This window comes from Benincasa hispida, chromosome 6, assembly GCF_027475165.1.
Source record: "Benincasa hispida cultivar pf3 chromosome 6, pf3_genome.v1.1, whole genome shotgun sequence".
Lineage (NCBI taxonomy): Eukaryota > Viridiplantae > Streptophyta > Magnoliopsida > Cucurbitales > Cucurbitaceae > Benincasa > Benincasa hispida.
Window position 1 is genome coordinate 29,770,697 of NC_143483.1, and position 24,040 is coordinate 29,794,736.

At 35.9% G+C, this 24,040-nt stretch overlaps 1 protein-coding gene across 2 annotated transcripts; it reads right to left on the reverse strand.

The window, feature by feature from the left end:
• Positions 1 to 560: 560 nt before the first annotated feature.
• LOC120079414 (chromatin-remodeling complex subunit) lies at positions 561 to 12,938 on the reverse strand. Of its 2 annotated transcripts, XM_039033582.2 has the most exons (4): positions 12,543 to 12,938; positions 2,926 to 2,993; positions 2,260 to 2,387; positions 561 to 879 (listed from the first exon to the last, which is right to left on the reverse strand). In XM_039033582.2, exons 1-4 carry the CDS (start codon positions 12,715 to 12,717, stop codon positions 876 to 878), a joined length of 375 nt encoding a protein of 124 aa, XP_038889510.1. In that variant the 5' UTR covers positions 12,718 to 12,938; the 3' UTR covers positions 561 to 875. The 2 variants fall into 2 exon arrangements, with proteins under 2 accessions (XP_038889510.1, XP_038889511.1); XM_039033583.2 differs by lacking the exon at positions 561 to 879 and having other exon boundaries at positions 2,256 to 2,387; positions 12,543 to 12,934.
• Between the last annotated feature and the right edge of the window lie 11,102 nt (positions 12,939 to 24,040).

The window sequence follows — 24,040 nt, forward strand, 5'->3', positions numbered from 1 at the left end:
CCCAACCCAACCCAAATGAATTGATAACTCAACCCAAACCACACGGGTTGGATTGGATTGATCGGATTTTTCGGATCATCGGGTTTTTTGAACACCCCTAATAGACACTGATAGACATTGATCAACTATGAGTAATAGACACTAATAAATACTATCAATCAATAATAGACAATGACATTTTACTATATTTAAAAATATTTCCAACAATTTTATCATTTAAAACAATTACCTAAATAAATAATTACAAAAATTATAACTTAAAACGAAATCATAAAATTAACATAGTGATAGTTTATATTCAACCAAATATTTAGCAACTATAATTAATTTTATGGTTTATAGATATATTATCAAATACATTTTGAAAAATTGATTAAATTATAATTTAATTTTTGAATCTACTCTCAAACATATATCTAAAAACATGAATGAAACTCTATTGTTTTTTAATCCCTTATTTTCAAAATTCTATTTTCGGATTTGACTGTCCAACAACCCTAAAAAATTTGAAGTTCAATCACAACCATCAAAACCTTTTAACCAAAATGAAATAAAAGAGGTTAACTAAACTAGTTATGAACCTTTAATTTTCCTCAACTGCAATCCCATCAGGGGTGTTTGGTAGCTAGGAGAGTTTTAACTAACTGAATCAACTTTATCTAACAAATCCCAAGCCAAACATGAATTGCCAAGACGATTAAATACACAAAATGATTGAATAAATAAACATATTATACATTTTAAGCATACTTAACAGGTTTCACTCTGCATTTTCAACGACATGGAAAGTCTCATGCTTTCGGTTGATATCTGTCAAACGCTTGCAATAACGAAAAAGACGCCAAGCAAATCGACAACAGAAGTGTTGTATATCTTCACCTGTAAGAGTTAGATATATCGGATTGAAGTACTTACAGGAAAATGTAGGACTAGTATGCATATTAGTTTTAATTTATCATGTAAGTGCAAGCTACCAAATAAACACAGGTGCTTTAAGAGGTTTAGTTTAGATTCCGAGGAGAAGGCTTCTCATAACTACACCGTTAAATTTTCAGTACCTCTGAAACTTCATCTAGGCTTGTTGGAAAAAATGGAATCACATCTCAAGAATCATCGAGAATGATTTTAATTTTATGTAGAGGGCACTCTTTCAGATCCACATAAATGAAAAGGGATGGCAATCCATCGAGTGACATAGTTTTTTAGCTAGTTCAGGAATCCCTTAGATTTCATACAATATACATCTTCTAAGTAATGTAGGAGAAGATGGTGTCAACTCTACCTATTAATTGTTGGAAAATGTAGTTGGTTAGTACATGTTTGAGAATGATTTTGAAATGGTTAAACTCACTTTTGTCGTATTTAAAATCACTCCAAAACACATCTTTCATCGCTCAAAATCAATTCTTCGATCTTCAGGTTTAAGCACATTTTCCATAGTATTAAAACCTATTTTGAAGGAACAAAAGAATTTTGAAAATGACAAAAGCGATTTTGACCAATCAAAATCACTCCCAAAAATACCCCAAGTAGAGAATGTTAAGAAGTTTCGATTATGACTTTGACTAATTTAGCCTTGTCACGGCCTTACTTGAACATGATTTGTCCTAGAGTTTGTACAACTATGTCCTTGAGTTCTTAAAAAAACTAATTGAGTCAGGGTCTTGTTTGACAGCTTGGATTGAACTCCAATCTGCCCTCACCACTTATTCAAGTTTTTTATCCATATATACCATAGATACAATGAATACAACACAAGCATCTCTCACGAATTCTGCCGAGATTGTATGATGTATTGAATAATTTTCTCATATGCAATTTCGTAATGAAACTTGTATGTTTGGTATCCCATTTTACTCATATAATAAAGGTTAAACTACATGTTTGGTTTCTTTAGAAATTGTAGTTCCATCCTTATTGTTTTCTGCTAACTTCAAGTAGTCTATGTTGCCAACACAACTAACAAAAAGGAAACATGATACTCATTTCTTGAAATTTGGATAAGGTGGTGTGATCTTGCAGCCATCTAATAAAATTTGAAGGATCAATGGTGAAAATTTATGAACCAAAATCATGATGTCCAAAATGAGATTATCAAATATAGTTCGATCCAATAGCTTGGTCAAGAAATCTAATATCCCCAACTAGCTACAGATCACGTCACATCATCCAAATGTCAAAAGAATTGAATCGGGATTATGTTCTATCAATCGATGTTAACTTATAAAAAGAAATATATTCAGAACTCTAGGAAATTACCTTAAAACTACCGCTGCATTTCTCATGGCCAAATACCTCTGAACGTACTCATTAGGAAGTGATCTTATGACCTTGAAGATATCAGCGTTTGCATATCGAAGAGTAGTCCTAGGATCATAGTATGGTGCCTGAATAATAACAACGTCGAGACTTACTGAAGTGAAATCAAACGGTTATTTGGGTGAAAACAAAGAAAGGTCTTGTAAAGACACGACCAGAGCTAAGGGTAATAACTGTTTTTTACTTCTTATTTGTATTATACCTAATAAAAAAATTTGTTAATGTTTAAGTCACGATGCCTCTCAACAAGTTTAGAATGACGTGATATCCGCAAGAAATTTTGATTGCAGACAAGCAAAAAAAAAAATCAAAGAGGTTTGGACAAATGTACATAATTAATTAATTACTTGAAAATATTTAGGTGAAAATATAGAAAAACAAGAGTGGTATTTCTTAAAATACTACGAAAATAGACAGAGAAATTAATATGGTTAGGGCTGAAAGCAAAGCTAATGCATGCAATTCACTCTATACATCAGTAGTTCAGATTCATTATACTCTAGAACCATTACAAAAATCATGAGCTATAAAGAAGGGAATCCGTAATTCATTGCTATTCTAGTTTAGAAAGCAAAGCTGAGTTATAAACTACCAAAAGTTTCAAACCTCATATCCTGTTATATCACAAATTCTCTTGCATGGATGCATTGAGGGAGGTGACTCAATATTAACATCTGAAAAACAGATAAAAGGAACTATCAGTTCAACTAAAGAGTACAAAACTCAAAGGAGAAAAGATCATAATGCATCATTTTCAAGAAAATCTCCACTTCAAGAACATAAGCTTCTAGATTCCAGAAGAGCAATCATGATACAGTCCACAATGTAAGACGGACTGAATTCCCTTCCAGCTTCCCTAATATTTCACCATCCGTACATTTAATCATAATTTAGAAATTTTCTAGAAAATGTTTGGAATCAATATCAAAAACGTCCCTTTACCAATTTGTTTCTTATTTATAGTTAATTAGTTATCTAAAAATATATGTCAGTTTAAAATAATTTTTTTAATCTTAAGTTTAAGCTAATTCTTTTAGACTTCACCCAGCTTCTAAAAAGTAGATGTATTTGTAGGTGTCTTATACGCATAAGATTCAAGACTTTCGATAAGGGATATATAAATTATGAAATTCTAAAAATGTTTAGCTTTTTAATGTGATATTGTTCATGTGACATTAATACTTGTGAAAAGATCCAAAATCGGCTCACTTATTGCTCTCTCTCTCACTTGTCGCTGCCTCATTTGCAAGAAAGATTCCAAGTCCAGAAGCCACTTTTTTCTCAACTACATATTGGCAGGAAACATTTAGAACTTGAAGCCCATGTTCCAAAACTTCAATCGGCAGTTGGGAGGTAGCTCTCCCCCTCAACGTCAACAACCTTCTTTCCTCAGTTCTTGATGGCCATCCTTTCAGAAAAAAGATCAGTGACTGCAGTTTCCTAGAAATTTCTTTCGACTTTTATGGCTACAAAATAAAGCAAAAATGGAGTCTTCAACAACAAAGAAAATCTCTTGGATTCTTCCTTGGCTAATGGGTAGCTTTCCTCCCCCACTTTTATAATTTCATTGTATCAATGAAATTGTTTCTTATACCAATTTTTGCATGTAGAAAATTGATAAGGAAAAACGCATGCCTTGAGAAAATAGGAAGCTATACCTAAAGAAAACTTGCATGCAATGGAATTACCACTTCAAGAAAAAATAAACCCGAAGCTACGTAAACTGGAATCTCAATTGATAGTGATCCCAACACTATTCACGAAGACCTGAAGTGAATCAATAAAATTCACAAAGCTCCACTTTGGCACCAAACTCAAAGTTTGTCCCCAAAAGCTCATTTTTTCCCATGCACTCCTCACTGGCTCATCCTTGGAAATGCACTGACTTGAATATTCTTATGTTTATGGCACCTAAAATTGTTGTTGGAATATGACAGGTCACTAAAAAGCATCTTTCCAATAGTAATAACTACTTTTAGGGTTCCCCAATTCCACCCTTTCCCTGCTGATTTATCTAATAGGCACCCAGTAGGGAAAGTTTATGGTAGAAATGTTTACAAGGGAACTGTACCCTCTGAAAGTTAGTTAACAATGTACATGTTGATATAAGTATTGTTGAAATACGTTAAATTAGCCCTAAGGGCATTTTTGTCTTTTTACTATATTTGCTAAATTAGGGTTTCACATTATTCTATTTATATCTAAGGTTGGGTCTATTGTAAACAAGACATAAAAATAATAAGTTCTTTTCTACCGTGGTTTTTCTTCCCTGAATTAGGGTTTTCCACGTAAACTCCTTGTGTTGTCTTCTTTCCCTATTTCAATATGGTATCAGAGCAAGGTGATGAAACCCTAGCCCCGGTAGAAGAAACTCAGTCATCAAACTTGATAGGTGAAGGTACATTGAATAATGAGGCTGTGATTCAAGCAGCGGTTGACCGCTATCTCCGAACCATCATCCCAGGTGGCTCAGCCGAACAGATCCAGCTGGCGAGCCGAACAGCAGGTGGTGGGATTGCTCCAGCTGGCGCGCCAATTAGCTTCCAGTCTCAGCCGTTCCAACTGAACACCATCGATCGGATCCTTCCAGCCGAACAGCAGGTGGTGGTGGAAGGTCACGCCTTCCAGCCGGCGCACGCGATCGGGTCACAACCAATCAGACCCTCAGCTTCACACACAACCGTCTCAGCCTCGCACGTACTCCAGCCGGCGCACGCGATCGATCTACAGTCGGTAGGTATCTCGGCGTCGCACAGAATCGCATCTACACCAGACGATCATGGGCTTGCTCCAGCTGCCGGGTCGGGTCAGATCGGCGCGATTTCTTCCGCTTCGCAGCAGATCGCCGAGCCGTTCGTCCGTTACCCACCATCACAACCGTCTGGGAGCAGCGCCGGTCACGGGTTGCCGAACTTTGCCGCTGGTGGACTTCCGGCAGTAGCTTCTTCACAGTATCATGGTGGACAGCCTCTTCCTCATGTATATCCAGTTCAGCCCCAGTTTCGAATGGGTGAGTCCATTGAAGAAAATCCCATGGTATTTAGACAGAAAAATTCCAGATCTGAATCTCATGGGGAACTCCAACAACAATTAGCTAATCTTCAGCAACAGATGGTCGCCCTAGGAGCCCGATTGAATGGCCATGATTCTTCCCCGATGTATTCAGAAAATCCGGTATCAATGTTTCCTACTCCAACTTCTAATCTTTTATCTGGAACAATTGGAAATTCTGCAGGAATGATCACGGGAGAGAAGTTGAATGGGCAAAATTACTTCTCTTGGTCCCAAACCATTAAAATGGTTCTTGAGGGATGCCATAAGTTTGGATATTTAACTGGAGAGATACCACGACCGAATCCTGGGGATCCTCAAGAGCGTGTCTGGAAGGCAGAGGATTCTTTGCTCCGCTCAATGTTAATTAGTAGTATGGAACCACAAATCGGGAAACCCTTACTCTATTCAGCCACTGCCCGAGAAGCGCAAAGAAATTGCTTCGAGGCGTCAGAACGCATCCCGCCTGTATACTCTACGTAAACAGGTTCACGAATGCAAACAAGGGAGCATGGATGTAACGTCATACTTCAGCAAGATGTCATTGTTATGGCAAGAAATGGATCTATGTCGGGAGATCATCTGGACCTGCCCACAAGATGGAATTCAATACTCCAAGATAGAAGAGGTTGAGCGTGTGTATGATTTTCTTGCCGGGCTACACCCCAAATTTGATACAGTTCGCAGTAGAATACTAGGGCAGAAACCAATTCCGTCTCTCATGGAGGTATATTCAGAAGTTAGATTGGAAGAAGATAGATCGAGTGCAATGAATCGGCCAAGTGTTACCACTATAGAGTCAGCTGCCTTCGGGGTGAAGTCCGCTGGAGCTGATGGTGACAAGCAGAATAGTAAAACACCCCCAGTTTGTGAGCATTGTAAAAAATAGTGGCACACGAAGGATCAGTGCTGGAAATTGCATGGTCGCCCTCCAAATGGTAAACGTCGCCCTCCGAATGACAAGTTGAAATCTGGGCGTGCTCTAGTGGGTGAATCAGTAGAGGGGGCTGCACAACCTCAGACACAGCTTCCAGTGACTAATCCTGGTGATTCAGGTACCATAGGAATCGGAACAGTTGCTCAATCAGGTAACCCTCAATCCTTTAGTTTCCTTGCCGAGGGGAATGAGTTATGGATTCTAGATTCAGGAGCAACCGATCACTTGACTGGCTCATCCGACCGGTTTCTCTCATACTATCCAAGTGCTGGAAATGAGAGGATTCGTATTGCGGATGGGTCCTTCGCTCCTGTTGCTGGAAAAGGTAGACTGTCACCATTTCAGGGATTAACTCTGCAAAATGTCTTACATGTGCCCAAAATTTCTTACAATTTATTATCAATAAGCAAAATAACAAAAGATTTGAACTGTAGAGTTGTCTTCTCACCAGATACTGCTTTGTTTCAGGACTTGAGCTCGGGGAGGACGATTGGCACTGCCCGATATGACAGAGGCCTATATTTCCTTTCTACAGATGCTTCCTCCAGAAGCTTGTTTAGGACTAGTCTTTTATCTTCGTTTGCTATATCTGAAACAGATTATTTATTATGGCATTTTCGTCTTGGACATCCTAGTTTTCAATATATGCGGTATTTGTTTCCTCATTTATTCCATAATGTGAATGTTTCTTCATTATCTTGTGATGTCTGTATACGTGCTAAACAACCTCGCGTGTCATTTGTTTCTCAGCCCTATAAGCCTACCCAGCCTTTCCACCTGGTTCACAGTGATGTTTGGGGTCCCTCGAGCATCGCTACCCTGTCTGGTAAACGGTGGTTTGTAACTTTCATTGATGACCATACCCGACTTACATGGGTATATCTCCTTGCTGATAAGTCCGAGGTTTTATCTACCTTCAAACAGTTCTATACCACTGTATTAACACAGTTTAACACAAAGATTGTCATTCTCCGAAGTGACAATGATCATAAGTTTGTCAACCACACCTTCCAGGAATTCCTAGTGTCAAAAGGGATCATCCATCAAAACTCGTGTGCATATACTCCACAACAAAATGGGGTAGCTGAACGAAAAAATCGCCATCTTATTGAAGTTGCTCGTTCCTTGATAATTCCAGCGTCTCTTCCTTCGTACCTGTGGGGAGATGCGATTCTTACCGCAGCTCATCTAATTAATAGAATGCCTTCCCGAGTTCTAAAGTTTCAAACCCCTCTTGAGTGCTTCAAAGAGTCCTATCAGTCTACCCGTCTTATTCCTGAGGTTCCTCTTCGTGTGTTTGGGTGTACAGCCTTTGTTCATACTCATGGTCCACACCGGACTAAGTTTGCTCCACGAGCTAAAACATGTGTGTTTGTCGAGTATCCCCTTCATCAGCGAGGCTATAAATGCTTTCATCCATCTTCCAGAAAATATTTTGTCACTATGGATGTCACGTTCCTTGAAGACAAACCGTTCTTTCTCGTTAGTCATCTTCAGGGGGAGACCACGAATGAAGAGACTAACAATTCCACGTACTCCATACCCATTAGCCTCAACCTTGAGCCTAGTCCGAATATTCCTGAACCTGAGCTTAGTCCCAATATTCCTGGACCTAGTCTACCTAGTCTTGAACCTAATTCTGCTCCTGTTGTTCCCGTGTCGGTTCTTCCTACTAAACAAGTGCCCTGGATAACATATTATAGGAGGAATCTCAGAAAGGAAATTCAGGAAACCTCTGGTGTTCCATCGGAAAGTGTCCAAGCGTCAGAACCAGCACAAGTTCAAGATCCCGTTGTTTCAAAGGAGAGTCTTAAAGAAAAGTCTGGGAACATAGAAAATGACGAAATGAGCTCAGAGAAGGTTGAAATATCAGGAAGGGATGAGATGCTAAAAGATCCTCAAGAGGATGCAGAATTGTCTCAAAAGTCCGATACTGAAGAGAGACAGACGAAAACTGACAACTATGATACCACTCTGGATATGCCAATTGCTCTGAGAAAGGGAACCAGGTCATGTACAAAATACCCTTTGCATAGCTTTCTGACCTATAGTAACTTATCTCCTGTTTTTAAGGCTTTTACTACTCAGCTAGATGCTCTAACAATACCTACCAGTGTACATGCGGCCATGGAAGTTCCCGAATGGAAAGCAGCAGTAATGGAGAAAATGAGAGCTCTTGAGGCAAATAAGACTTGGGAGTTAGTAGCTCTCCCTAGAGGTCACAAAACAGTTGGTTGCAAATGGGTGTTCACAGTGAAGTATAAGTCTGACGGAACACTTGAGAGGTATAAAGCCAGGTTAGTTGCTAAAGGATTCACTCAGACGTATGGGATTGATTATTCAGAAACTTTTTCCCCAGTGGCTAAGTTAAACATGATTCATGTTCTTCTGTCTGTCACCGTGAATAAAGATTGGCCCCTACATCAACTAGATGTAAAGAACGCATTCCTAAATGGTGAGTTGGAAGAGGAAGTTTATATGAGTCCACCTCTAGGTTTTGAAGCTAAGTTTGGGAATCATGTTTGCAAACTCAGGAAGTCTTTATATGGGTTGAAGCAGTCTCCTAGGGCGTGGTTTGACAGGTTCACCGTGTTTGTTAAGTCCCAAGGGTTTGTTCAGGGGCATTCTGATCATACCTTGTTTACCAAAAAATCACCCTTAGGAAAGATTGCTGTGTTGGTAGTGTATGTTGATGACATCATCCTATCAGGGGATGATACGGCAAAAATTGCTAAGCTAAAACAAAGGATGGCAAGTGAATTTGAAATTAAGGATCTTTGTAGTTTAAGGTATTTTCTAGGGATGGAAGTGGCAAGATCAAAAGTAGGAATATCTGTTTCTCAGCAGAAGTACACTATGGACTTGTTAAAAGAAACAGGAATGACCGGATGCAAACCTATTGACACTCCTATTGAGGTCAATAGCAAACTGAAAAATGTTTCGGAAGGAGTTCCTGTGAATAAGGAGAGGTATCAACGCCTAGTAGGAAAACTGATTTACTTGTCTCATACTAGACCCGACATCTCCTATGCTGTGAGTGTAGTAAGTCAGTTCATGCAGAGTCCATATGAGGAGCACATGGAAGCTGTGACTCGAATTTTGAGATATTTAAAATCCACCCTTGGGAAGGGCTTGGTATTCAGGAAACATGACACACGAAGCATCGAGGCATATACTGACTCAGATTGGGCCAGATCTGTGACTGATAGAAGGTCAACCTCAGGGTACTGTACCTTTGTATGGGGAAATTTGGTAACTTGGCGGAGTAAAAAACAGGGTGTAGTGGCTAGAAGTAGTGCTGAGGCAGAGTATAGAGCTATGAATCTGGGAGTGTGTGAAGAAATCTGGTTGCAGAAGGTTTTATCTGATCTTCACGAGAGTAGTCCTGGGCCTATGAAGCTGTATTGTGATAATAAGGCTGCCATCAGTATTGCAAATAATCCCGTACAACATGATAGAACCAAACATGTTGAAATTGATAGGCACTTTATTAAAGAAAAGTTAGACCGCGGAGCTATTTGTATTCCCTATGTACCTTCAGTCCAACAGATTGCCGATGTTTTTACGAAAGGGTTATCGAGACAGACGTTTGAAGCTTGTATTAGCAAGTTAGGTCTTGCCGATATCTATGCCCCAACTTGAGGGGGAGTGTTGAAATACGTTAAATTAGCCCTAAGGGCATTTTTGTCTTTTTACTATATTTGCTAAATTAGGGTTTCACATTATTCTATTTATATCTAAGGTTGGGTCTATTGTAAACAAGACATAAAAATAATAAGTTCTTTTCTACCGTGGTTTTTCTTCCCTGAATTAGGGTTTTCCACGTAAACTCCTTGTGTTGTCTTCTTTCCCTACTTCAATAAGTATACGTAGTTATAAATGTCATGAGCACAAGAATAATATGTATTTTATGGTTTTAAGGAATGTTTTGTACGAATAGCGAGCCATATTAAATTGGCCAGGCATGTTCAAGTATAGTGCTCTATAGCACCCTTGAGATCACAGATGTAAATAACACAATCATTAACGCACATTTTGAACTGGGTCGGTTTGTGCACTATCACTTTGTATGGCAGCTGGGGAATCTCTCAATCATATCCTATTTGAATGCTCTTATTCACTCTAATGTTGGTCTAAATTATTCTCTTTGTTCGGCCTCAGTGGGTTTTTTCATCCAAATTGAAGGACAATGTTTTGCAGCTTGTATGTGGTCCTTGTTTCAGTTCATATGCCTATTTGCTTTGGATTAACGTAGTGAAATGTCTTCTTTTCAAGTTATGGATGGGAAGAACTCAGCGTATTTTTCAGGGATCTACTCATTTGCAACGAGATGTTTTGGAATCAGCCCATTTAAAGACTCCATCATGGTATTATCTCTGCAGAAATTCAAGGGATTTTCAATTCAAGTCATTCATAGGAGCTGGGAGAGTATTATAGTTCCTTTTTAATTTCCTTCTTTTTTTATTTGACCATGTTACTGGAAATTATTTTCTCTGTTTTGATATTTACTTGCTTTCTTCTTTCTTTTGTTTGTATTTTGGAGTATTAATGTCTTTTCATTTCTTCAATAAAAAGTGTTCTATCCTTTTCAAAAACAAATGGGTCGATCAAAATGGCTCAAACAAAATGAGAGGGAAGAATGGAGACTGAAGAAGATAATGTAAGAAATGGATGAGGAACTGTAAAGACTCCTAGGACTAAAAAGAGTGATGGGACATCTTGCACAATGTTGAGCTGATGAATGCGCAAATTCCTAGCCAGCCATAAGAACCAAAAGAATGCCTGATTGAAGGTTTTTTGTCCTTATCTTTTCATTGCCACTCCTTTTGTTAGTTTGTAGTTGATCTCACCAAGCACTTGCACCTCCGCATAATTTCAAGTTTACCCATCTGACTTTCTGGTTGTCAGGTATATTTGTGTATGAAAAAAAATATTCCACACTTTTTAACAAATCAAGAAAACACATAACGTTCTATTTTGCTGGGGTTACATTCTCATGTTTTTTATGAGGAATTTCTTAGTCCTGCTACTTGATATCTGTAGGCAAAGTCTCCTTCCTCAATTGACAATTCAGAATCTTGATCTTTTCTTGCAATTCTTGATTCCCATGTTCATGAATATGGTTTATTGGGTTATTTGGAGATAGGGACTTTTCACCATGTGGTATTTTTGCCCTTCAATTTTCTCCATTCCTAACGATTTGTCTAGTGTCGATATTCTCTTGATTATTAGGCATTGTTAGTTGTTCTAGTTGTCAAGAGATTCATTTCTCCTACGCTAGTCTATAAATTGCCCAAAGAATGCTCAAATGACATCTAGTGTTCCATTGAGGATTTGGAAGATAGAATTTTGGTGTTGTTTTGGTTCAGGGAAATGAAACCTCCAATACCAATTTTGGTGTATACCAAGGAGAGAAATTATTCTTTATTTCATAATGATCCAAAATTCAGAAAGAATACTGGCATTTATACTAGTAGGCATAAGCCTATCAGCCTAACAACCGGTCCCTTGGCTAATAAAATAACAAACAACTGAAATATTTAAGTAATAAAACAATAACTAACTGATATAACAATCAGTAAAACAGCTCAACCAGCTCAACGGCTAGAACAAGAAAGGGTTGTAAAACCTTTTAGGCATCGAGGCCTAAACAGAGGAATTAAACTTAATAGTTTCCCACAACTCCCCCACAGATCTCTCACCCAATCACCCTCACTAAAAGTTCTATGATTCCTCTCAATCCAAATCCCCCAAACAATAGTGAAGAAACAAGTTTTTCACAAACTATGGCCCTTCTCTCTAAAAGGAGGACTATTCCAAACCAAAGAGACTTCAAAAGCTTCCAAGAAAAGAAACAAATCGATAAGCAAACTGGCAACATTTAGAGAAAAAATGTGAGGAAAGCAACAAATTTCTAAGAATTGATAGAAACTAGATGACATGTTTTCCCTTCTAAATTTTCTTCTATTCACTAAATATTATGTTCGTGTAAATTTATCGTTAACCAATTCTAACATTCACCAAGAACTAAACTGAAAGTTTGCAATATATATATATATATATACGAACTAAACTGAAAAAAATACCCAAACATTAACATCTAAAACATAGAGTTAACCTCATAAATAATTATCAAAAAAAATTACAGACGAACTCCTACTCAAGTTAAAGGTGTAATCGCATCAGGGAGAAATAGTAAGAGCCAAATGATTGAAATGAAAAACGGAAATCTTACAGTTGGGTTCATCGGGGGAGTAATTGTGATAGTTCTCGGCTTGAAGAATTTGCTTCAGATGTTTCCAGTGCCTGCCTCTAGATTGGCCTTTAGGATACTTTTCGTACATTTGAATTCGTTTGAAATTCAGGTGGATCGGCAACACTAACTCTGCTTCTATCACCTCCGGCTCCATCTTAAACTCTTGTTAATATCGAATTAAATGTCTTCGGATTTCTGAAATATTTGTAACATTCAAAGGTTTGAAGAAACTTTAAAGAAACAGAAACCCTAACGATTACTCCATGGCGGCAGGCTGAAAACCTCCGACCTGCTTAATCAGGGCGACCGTGAGAAATTTTAGAGAAACAAACACGGATTCAATTTAGCGGGTAAAATATTTCTTCTTTCAAATAAGGCATAAGGCATGAGGACCGGGGAAACGAGTTTTTTCTTTTTTGTTTTTTCCGGTTTGATTTTTATGATTGATGGATGACCCACTCTACCACTATAGAGATTCCAATTTTTCCACGAGAACGGTTCCCGGGCCTCGCCCCGAACGACGTGGAGAATAGGGGAGAGAGTGAGGGAAAAGAATTCCCTGTGAGCTAAACAGGGATGGGGACGGGGAATGCATTTCCCGTCCCTGCCCCCGACCCCAACCCCGCCCTGATTAGCCTTTACATATTTATTTAAAAAAGGTAACGGGAAAAATTCCCCTGGGAATCCCTGTGGGGAATAGGGATGGGGAATGAGATGAGGAGCGGAAATAGGGATGGAGAATGACATCCCCGACCCCGCCCCGCCCTTGGACATCTCTATATCACTACCTATTTTATAACTTCTCAACAAATTATGAAAAAAATGGAAACACAATAAACATTTTATAACTCATGACGTTAGAGATGACCATGTGCTCTAAGGGCGATGGTCATCTTTATCACAATCTTCATTTTTCTCATACAAAAATCAAACGGTGAGAAAAATGGAAAAATCACAACCAAAAAAAATAAAAATAAAAATCATGATAAATATAACCATCGTATTAAGCTACGATAGACATGATCACCTCTAACACGATACTTATAAAATGTAGTAATGCATTATGATGTAAGTAAAAGGTTATATTTCATGTATTTATGGGGAGCGGGCCATTAATCATAAAGGAGCCTTCATACAAAAAAAAAATGTCCCACGGTTAAAAAAATGATTAATATTAACCTTTTGTTGACATCATGGACCATTCAAATTACTTATTTTCTCTCATCATCTTTGTTCACTCTCTTGATGATTGCATGTCAGCATATGTATATACAAGTTCTAGCAAGTTCAGCTAATCATACAACTCAACCCTCAAATCAACATTACCTAGCCCTATATATTTAAGCAAATTTTTTTTTTTTTAATTCTAAAACCCAAAATTTTTCATCTCAATGGTATTTTCTTTGACGATATTTAGGTTTCAAACTTGATACGTACACTACTAATAGTTTCTTACACTCAAAACAAAAAGCGAGACAGAGTGAGCAACAAAGAAGGGACGAGAGCGAGAAATAAAGCGAGACGGTGAGAGAGAGAGCGAGAAAAATTGACTTATTTGGTTTTTACAACTTATTTACTATTATTCTCTTATTTGTAGGATGACAGAGAAATGCATACTCATTCGATATGGAGGTGATTGGATGAGAACCAAAATTAATACACAGGAGGTGATTTGACAAGAATTCTTGTGCCCATTACATTGAATTACGAAGAACGTAAAGTTCACATATGTGGGATTACAAATACAATTCTCTAGAGTTTGGCATCATAATGAGGGGTAAATATAAATTGGACTATGAAACCCCTCTATTATAGGTAAATTCGGACTAAAGAGCAAAATAGGCATCTAGCATATGAAATATTGAATTCGGAGTCAAACGGGAAGTTGGTAAAAGTCAAAAGAAGGGGAAAAAAGGAAAAATGGTATGGTCGAGCCTATACCACGCACCGAGGGCAAGTCTAGGGTTTCTTTAGGTAAATTGATTTGGGGTAAGAAGGAATCTCGATTCCGAAGAGGATATGGAAAGGAAAGGGCTGAAGGGAAAAGTCTATAAATAGGCCATGAGAGCATTGGAGAAGGTAACTAAAAGTTTTGATTTCTTTTCTACTCTATAGTTCTCATACTAACATGGGCATCAAAGCCTTTTTTCGTTGTTTTGCAGGTCCTCTCTTCCTCAAATAACAAATTTACCATTGTTGTCATGTGAAGGATGATGCAAGCACGCAAGCGCACATGGTCAAGTTATAGTAAATTCAGCATAAGAAGTTGGTATCGTCCTCAAGGATCAAATCAACTGTTTGGTCTATCTATTTGAGAATTGTATCAATTTTAACTAAGGATTGAAAATCTAGTTTGAGTTTGTGATTTTTAAAAATAAGTAAAACTAAAGATAAATGAAAAAAATTCAAGAGTTAAAATGTTCTAGGGTGTTGATTTCATTACCTACTTCATTAAACTACTATTCGTGCATTTGTGGAATCATGTGTAAACATCATGCTTAAGTCTAGAAACTTAAATCAAGATTACTTTCTATTTAAAATAACATATTCTCATGCAACTTAGATGATAATTAATTTTTTTATACCAAATTAAGAAGCAAGGCATTAAGCAATGTCACTATTAACCTAACTATTTTCATGAGAGATTAACAATGATTCAATGATACAACTCCACTTAAACATTCAATCCATAAAGTTAAACATTCAACTTAACATTCATTGAAAGCCAATCAATAAGAATAAAGCACAGTACCATTGAAAGACAGAAAGTTCACAATATCCATGAAATCACTAAATACTAATTTAAATTCATAAGTAAATTCAGTAAGACCCCTCATAGCTTTCATCAACATACTTTCATACAAGATTACGAGCATAAAAAATAAAGAAATAGAGGGAAACAAAGAAAAACTACTATCGAAGCCTTCGTCTTCTCTTGAATCTTCCAAGCTTGCCTTGATCTTTACCCCCAACAACTTGAATGGCCTCCGAGATCAATCCTTCACACACTCTAATCTTTTGGTAGCAAAAACTCATTTTAAGGCTTGGGAATTTCATGATGGAGGATGCTAAATAACCCTAGAATATATAGAGAATTCTTTCCTAAAATTGCATTTTTTTTTTCAAATAAGGAAACCTGGCGTCGTGACCTCTATGGTAGCATTGCAGCACTGCCTGTTGCACTACACATTGTAGATTTTTCTTGCTCTCAGGTCTACAGCGTCGAGGGTGACACTAACCAAGCATCGTGGTGCTGCCCTGTTTTGAGCATTTTGAGTTTTTTTTCATCTTTTCTTTGAGATTTAGCTCGATTTGATTTTTTTTACCTCAAATACTCGATTTCTTGATAATTTGCTGAAAAACACTAGCAAACACATTAAATCTAACAAAAATATCCCTCAATAAGAAGTAAAGAAAGTATTTTTCAAGTGCTTTTCACCACCCCAAACTTAGAAATTTGCTAGTCCGGAGCAAAAGTAGAACAAAATCGTAGGGAAATTCAAAATACACATGCAAGTAATTTTCACCTTAACATTCAGTATAATACATTAGATCCATGAGCAGAAATATTCAAAACATATCTCTTATTTGGCAAGGCCAAATCTTTTAATCCCTTATGTGTGTACAAGTCACATTCAATTCAAAATTCTGAAACTGATTTCAAATTCAATAAAAACCCATCGGTTTTCTCCCTAAACTGGTTCATGCACTAATCATCAACCATCAATACATTCAAGAGAGTAATATATCAACTAAGGTACCTTAGACATCACTCTAAGAAGGTCCCTAAACTTACATTCTTTTATTTAGGGGCACTAGCTTTCACACATTCACTGTAGAGACTCATACCACATCAATTCCCAAGCATCGTAACTGACCACAACAAAGGTAACTCTTTTTACCCCTATCCATGCATACACATTACAAGATTAATTTTCTTTTCTCAAATGATATTCTTTTATTTCACTCATTCTTTTGCGCGCAACAAATAAATGGGCGAATATAGTATTTTTTTTCCTCTTAATATTACATTACTAACTATCATGCACAATACTTTCTAACTAGTGAGGCCTTTCGAGGTGAAAACCTAGTGGATTCCAATTAAATCCTTATTCAGTTAAAAATTTTAAAATAAAGTGACTACGTGCTCATGACATGGGAGATTTTAAGAGGAACTTAAACAAATAGCTCAACATCTAAAATAAGGATCATAGGGAGCTCATGTTGCCTGGAAATATTGCTAGTATGTTGGTACCTATCACATGATCTCACATAAGTATAACAATCTAAAAACTTGATTGCAATACCTTTGATGTTCTAGTTGGTCCAAAGTGACCTCTATAAGGAGAAGAATGACAAGCATCAAGAATACATATGACCTCTTCTTGGGGAACACATTTCCTTATGATGTTGTCTCCACAGATTTTGAATAAAAGTGGATCCTCCCGTAGGTAAGACTTGACATTGTGCATAAATATTTTTCTTTGTTGGGAGCTTTGGTTGGGTGGTAGATGCTTCCCTACAAGAAAATTAATTGTGTCAGCATACCATGGTAAATAATCTTACATCTTATACAAGTTCTCATCAGGAAACTCATCAACAATAGAAAAGTTATTTTTCTCCTCTTCATTCTCAAGCCTAGACAGGTGGTCAACTACCACATTCTCACATCATACGAATTTATTTTTGTTAGAGTATATTAGCATGTAGCGTAGCAACAAGGATCGATAAGGATTTTAATTCATTAATTTTGGCTATAAATTAAGCATGCTCATAAATTAATAAGAGGGTTTCATATCATACCTTTGTAGAACCACTTAAATCTCGAATTCATCTATAAATTTTCTCCAAATCTTCTTGTGAACCACCTCAAGACCTTCCCTGCTATTCTCTTGGAGTCTTAGATTGAGTTGTGGGACTCAAAATAAGCTTGCATAAAAGAGAATTTGGAGAACAAGCACACTGCTGTAATTTGAAGAACACCTTCTTCAACCTCTCAAGCTTTCCAGCTGAAACTCATGAAGTGCATCAGTTTGCATGCTCGATTTCCACTTCAATCTTCTCTATTTATTGTAGGACTATCATGCAATGAAGATCGTTGCATGAAGAGCAGCTCATGCTTTGGAAATTTGACTCAAGAAAAAGGTGGGAAAGTGAGCTTCTTGGTTGGTGAGTGGAGAAATCCAATTTTTCCATTTTTATTGTTTTCAATTTTTGTTTTACAAATTTGATTTCCAAAATCAATTTTGTTTTCAAAAATTGATAACTTTATTAATTTTAAAAAAATAATTCATTAATTAATTTTCTAATAAAATTAATAATATAAACAATTTAATTAATTCTAATTAATTTAATATCAAATATTAAATTAGTTTTACACAAATTCCACCATCATGAATCCATATTCATGAATTTAATATTTAAATCATATTTAAATAACTTATCATGCTACTCTAAGGTTAATCCATTTACGAGCTAGTATAGGGACCTCATGGACCTACAGATCATGGGCTCCAACGATCCAAAATTAATTGGCTAAACTCTTTACAATGAATTAACCCTCATTTGTTAACTACTAGGTCACTCCACTAAAGCCCATAGTTGCACTCCCCTCACTATAGATATATTATGTCCATTTAATATAACTATGATTAGTAAGTTAACCCTTCATAGGTTATTCGTAATAACGGTTGGGTTAAATGTCTGTTTTACCCCCGAGATTACCTCTTGTTCCTTAAGTCCCACCGATCCTCTAATGAACAATTGGTTTGTGATTCGATCAACAAACCGAGTCCCTCTCAGGCCAATTAGAGGGTGGGGCCCCTTGTTCAAGACCCGGAATCAACATTTAAGGGAACAACCTCTCTACCATCTCTAAAAGCGGATAGGAGTGAATTCCATCTTGCACCCTATGTCCCCAGCTATCTATCCGATCTTATCTCTGAAATGGAAGTTTATTGAGTTGGCGCTGTTGAGCCAACCCTCACCTATGCAAATTTAAGGATAATCCCGAATAAACAAGAGTTCATAGTTAGTTCAGGATTAAGGTCATGTTACCTAGGTCATCGCTTTGAAATAGTCAGTCTTAAATAGTAAATAACTTTATAAAGTAAGAGTGACTAATTTCTGGTCCAATCTTGTACAAACCCATTGCAAGACGCCCCCACTTCTCATGTCATAACATGTACGAATTAGGATCACTTCGTTTGTAACACTTTACAATTCCTTGTAATAACTACAAAGTGAGCCGCATCCAATAGTGTTATCTAAATAAGGCACCCATCCTTATTTATATACTATAAATAATTTTGACTATTTACCCGAACCTAATCCACTTTTATGTCTCCACATAAAGTTTAAGTACTCATGTAATAGTTATAGATCTTTTAGTTTATTGGATTTATTTCAAAAATGAAATAAGCAATTCAAATATTCAATAACAACTTATTGTATTGAATTTTCACAATAAGTTTTATCGTTTACAAACCACGAGTTTTAGGACATAAAACCCAACAATTTTCAATTTGGATTCAAACAGAAAATACAGAGAACATGTAAAATTTGCAGGTTAAACTCTAAAATTACAGCATGGTTGAGAGGAAAGAAAGGGATTTCAAAACTTACCCTTGAAGAACGATTTCTTCGCGTTTCCTCATGAATGATCGCGTTCTCGGTCTCACCTTCACGAACATAACAACCATTATAAAGATGAATTTCTTTTCGGGCACCACCACGAGGACTTTCTCGTTATTCTCAATGATGAGAATCGATGCGAAGTTGTGAGCTCACAACGATTAATTTTGGGAAGGGGGAGGTTAAAAGGTGGGAGGAAGTTATAACTCTCTCCCATTAATAATACTTTAAATTTTAAATAAAACAAATATATTAATAAAATCAATTTATGATATAACATATAATTTATATTATATCACATATAATATAACCTATAGTTTATAAATCTCTCACATAACTTATAGTATTAATATGAGTCAAAATCACATTAAATTTTAAGTTATAGATTTTATATGAATCATATTCATATAATTAATATTTGAATCATATTCAAATATTTATTTCTCTCATTAAAACTTTATAATATAATGTATCATATACATTATACTAATTATATTTCATATAATTAATTCACATCAATTAATTTGAACAAATCAAATTAATCCAAAATTAATTCGATTCTCATTCAGCCTAATTGAGCTAACGAAATGACCTTATGAACCTAATTAATTAAACTCCAATGGTATTTGATTAATTAATTAAACTCTTTAATTAAATTAATCAACCTCCATTAACTGTCAGTCACTTCACTAAAGACCGACAATTACACTCTTCTCACTACAAATATATTTCTATATCCATTGGATATAACCAATCAAAAGTACATTGACCATTCACAAATTATTTGTAAGTATAGCTAGGCCATAATTACCATTTTGCCCCTATATTTACATCTAACTCCTTAAGTACCACTGATCCCTCTAATGAACAATAAGTTATAGTCCAACTATAATTAAACCTTTCTCTGATTAGGTGAAGGTGAGGCGTTTCATTGTTCAAACCTCTAGAATCAGCCTTTAAGGGGGCAGTTTCTCTACTTACCCTAATAAAAGGGAAGAAGTGAATTATTTCTTGTGTAGCTGTGTTCTCAACTCCTCAATCAGACGAATTCCCAAAATGGTAGGCATATTGAGTTGTCAAAATCTGGTCACTCTCACCAATGCAAATTAAAGAACCGTCTTCATAGGTAGGAGTTCATGACTCACTCAAGATTCAAGTCAAGTCACCTATGGTCATCTTGGTGAAAAGTCTCTTTTAGCAACGGTGTTACAAAGAGATACAATCATTTCGTGGTCCGATCTTCTATAAACTCTTTGTATAGGATGCCTCCGCTCACATGTCTCCACATGAATGATCAGGATCATATCATTTATAGCACTTTACAACACTTGTAACAATTATAAAGTGAGTCGTATCTGTAGTGTCACCAGGATAAGTACCCAACCTTATCCATCTACTACAGACTATTCAGGTTATCATTGAAACATGATCCACCTGTATATCTCTACATATATGTTTAAATTACATAGAATAACCTATGATTTTTAGTTTATTGGATTGAGTGTATGCATATAAAATAACAATTATTTTATTGATAACAACATACATGATTAATAGCCTCTGAATCAACTATCCAGACAAAATCATCATTCTTTACTAAGCATGTCTCCAAGAAAAGTAAATTGGATTTACTGTTATTGAAATTTTTTCTTTTCTAGAGAGGAGTGGGATCAACTTGAAACCCCTTATTATAAATTCCAAGTTTTATCTTAGAGGATGAACCTCTTTGATAAACTTCACCAAAGTTGGCAACATTTGCCTCCTCTATAAGTCCCTTAACATTCAATATGGATCGAAGTTTATTTAGAGAACTGATATTACTGGTTTCGTTAATATCAACCCCATCCTGCTTGAATTGAGAGGACATTCGCTTAAACAAATCTTGCATTGATTGCATGATTTGAAGTGTGGTGACCATGCTTTCAAATCTTTTAGCTAAGACATCAGGTATGCTCGCCAAAATGTGAACTCGGGTCTTATTATTGGCCTTCGTCCACCTTTCATATGCATGATAGCACCGAAAATGTACTATTTTTCTCTTTTTAATTCTAGGTTGTTACTATGTTTAATGTATTTATTTGATGATTTTGTAGGTACTGAGCATTTTGGAGATAGAATCGATCGTTACGAGCTATTCGGGGTTAATTTGGAGCAATTAGAAGCTAATTTGAGCAACCGAACTTCAAAAGGACGTGAATGAACGAAAATTCCCCTCGATGGAGTGTTGCGCAAAGCTATAAGGCAATAGCTACCTATTTTGTGGAAAATAGGCCAGCATTGCAACGCTACAAATTAAAGATAGAAGCGCGTTGCAAGGCAGGGTGGCGTTGCACCACTAATCTGTGCAGCGTTGCAATGCTGCGACCCTGCTCTATCTATAGTTTTCTTCGCTTTAGGTCAGATTAATTCAACCATCTTCGGCCTCCAGCCGAATTTCCCCTATGTTCTCTCTTTCACTTTGTATTTTGGGTGTTTCTTTAGTAATTTATCTAGTAGATACCGGATTGTAGCTTCTCCATCTTCATGGGAAGGTAAGGTCTTGATTTCTTAGCTTAGGGTTCGAAGGAACTCGATGTAATTTTGTGAGATTTTGATTTATTGATGTATACGAACTTGTCTATGGGTTTTAATCCGAATTTACATTTATGAATTACATGATTTTAATTGTTGATTGACACCCAATGATTTTGTTGTGTAATTCTAATGCTTTGTGATTAACTTGTAATATGTGACATATAATTATAAGTTAATCCCAATGGAAGCAATAAGTTCGTTAGGCAAAAAGGACTACTCCTATCAACCTAGAGAAAAACCATATTGATTGCTATTTATATGTTATTTGAAATAATGGTAGTTTATTTTATATATGCAATAATTCATTAAAGAAAAATCCAAGGTTATTTTATGTAACTTAAACATGTATGTGGTTGACATACAAGTGGATTATGTTTAAGTGATAACCTAAATGGTCTATAGTATATTGATAAGATTGGATACCTCATCCTGGTGACACTACGAATATGGTCGATTTTAGAATTATTATAATTGTTATAAAGTGTTACAATGATATGTTCCTGATCATTCATGTGGAGATATGCGAGTGGAGGTATCCTATACAAAGAGTTTGTATAAGATCGAACCAAGAAATGGTTAGTCTCTCTTTATAACACCATTACTTGAAGAGACTTACATTTCACTAGGACGATCATAAGTCACTCGACCTTAATCCTGGGTGAGTTGTGAACTTCTATCTATGAGGGCGATCCTTTAATCTGTATGGGTGAGAGTGGCCAGATTCATCGACTCAATATGTCTACCATTTTGGGATTTATTTAAGTAGGGAGTTGGAAACACAACTACACAAGATGGAGTTCACTACTTCCCGTCTGTAGGGTAAGTAGATGAATTGCTCCCTTAAGGGCTGACTCCGAGTCTTAAATAATGAGGCCTTATCTTCTCACTTGTCCGAGAGAGATTAGTTTATAGTTGAACTATAAACTGTTTGTTCATTAGAGGGATCGGTGGTACTTAAGAAGTTAGATGTAACTATAAGGGTAAAGTAGTAATTTGACCTAACTGTAGTTATGAGCAATTCGTGAAGGGTCGAATTATTGTTGATTGATTAATATCCATGAACACAGAAATATATCTACAGTGCGAAGAGTGTAGTTGTGGGTCTTTAGTGGAGTGACTTACAAGTAATGAATATTGATTAATTTAATTAAAGAGTTTAATTAATTAATTAACCTCTATCATCGGAGCTTCTAATCTGTAAATCCATAAGGTCCCCTTGCTAGCTCACTAAGGGTAAAAATAAGAGTCAATTAATTTTGGATTAATTTGAATTATTCAAATTAAATGAGGAAATTAATTGTATAAGATACAATTAATATAATGTACATAGATACATTTTAGTATATAGTTAATCATAAATATGATTTATAATTAATACTATATATGAGAGAAATAAATATGTAAGTATGATTCAAATATTATTTATATGAATGAGATTCATATAAAACTATAAGTTAAAATTAATATGAATATGATTCATAATAAAACTATAGGTTATATGAGAGAATAAGATACTTGAATGAGATTCAAGTGTTTAATAATATGAATGAAATTTATATTATAACTGTAGGTTAAATTTAATATGAATAGATTCATATTAAAACTATGTGTTAAATTTAATGTGAATGAGATTTATATTAAAAATATAGTATATGAGAGGAAATACATTTGAACATGATTCAAATGTGATATTAATTAAATATATGATATTTAATTAATTGATATTAATTTATGTTTATTTAATTAAATTAAATCAAATAAGATTTAATTTAATTAAATATAAAATTTAACTCCCCTGCAATTAACAAGGGAGTTAACATAAGATTGATAGGAGTTTTCTTCCATCCCCTCTCACTTGTAATTCATAGAGAAGGTGTATTTCTCTGATGTTTCATGGAAGAATAGGAAAAATTCTTCTTAAAATTTTTCTCTTAAGCAATCACTTTCTCAATTATTTTGTCCCTTATCAAAATCGAAAAGCCCACAACTCCTTCCATTCTTATTCCGAAGAATAGCAAGAAAGGTTCGGTGGTGGTATATCTGTACGTTGAATTCGAGGGAATTGCTTGTGGAACGAGGTGTTCGTGATAGGAAGGGGAAACATTGAAGATTGTCTTCAAGGTTAGTTTTTTTCTTCTCTTCTTCTCTCTGTATCAGCATATTTATCTATAGATTTATATTTATTCTATTTTTGTACGTTTTTCTTTGTTTTGCTCAGTTTTGAAAACGAATTTTGAAAGCACACGCGTTCACGGGCTTCCGCTAAGGAA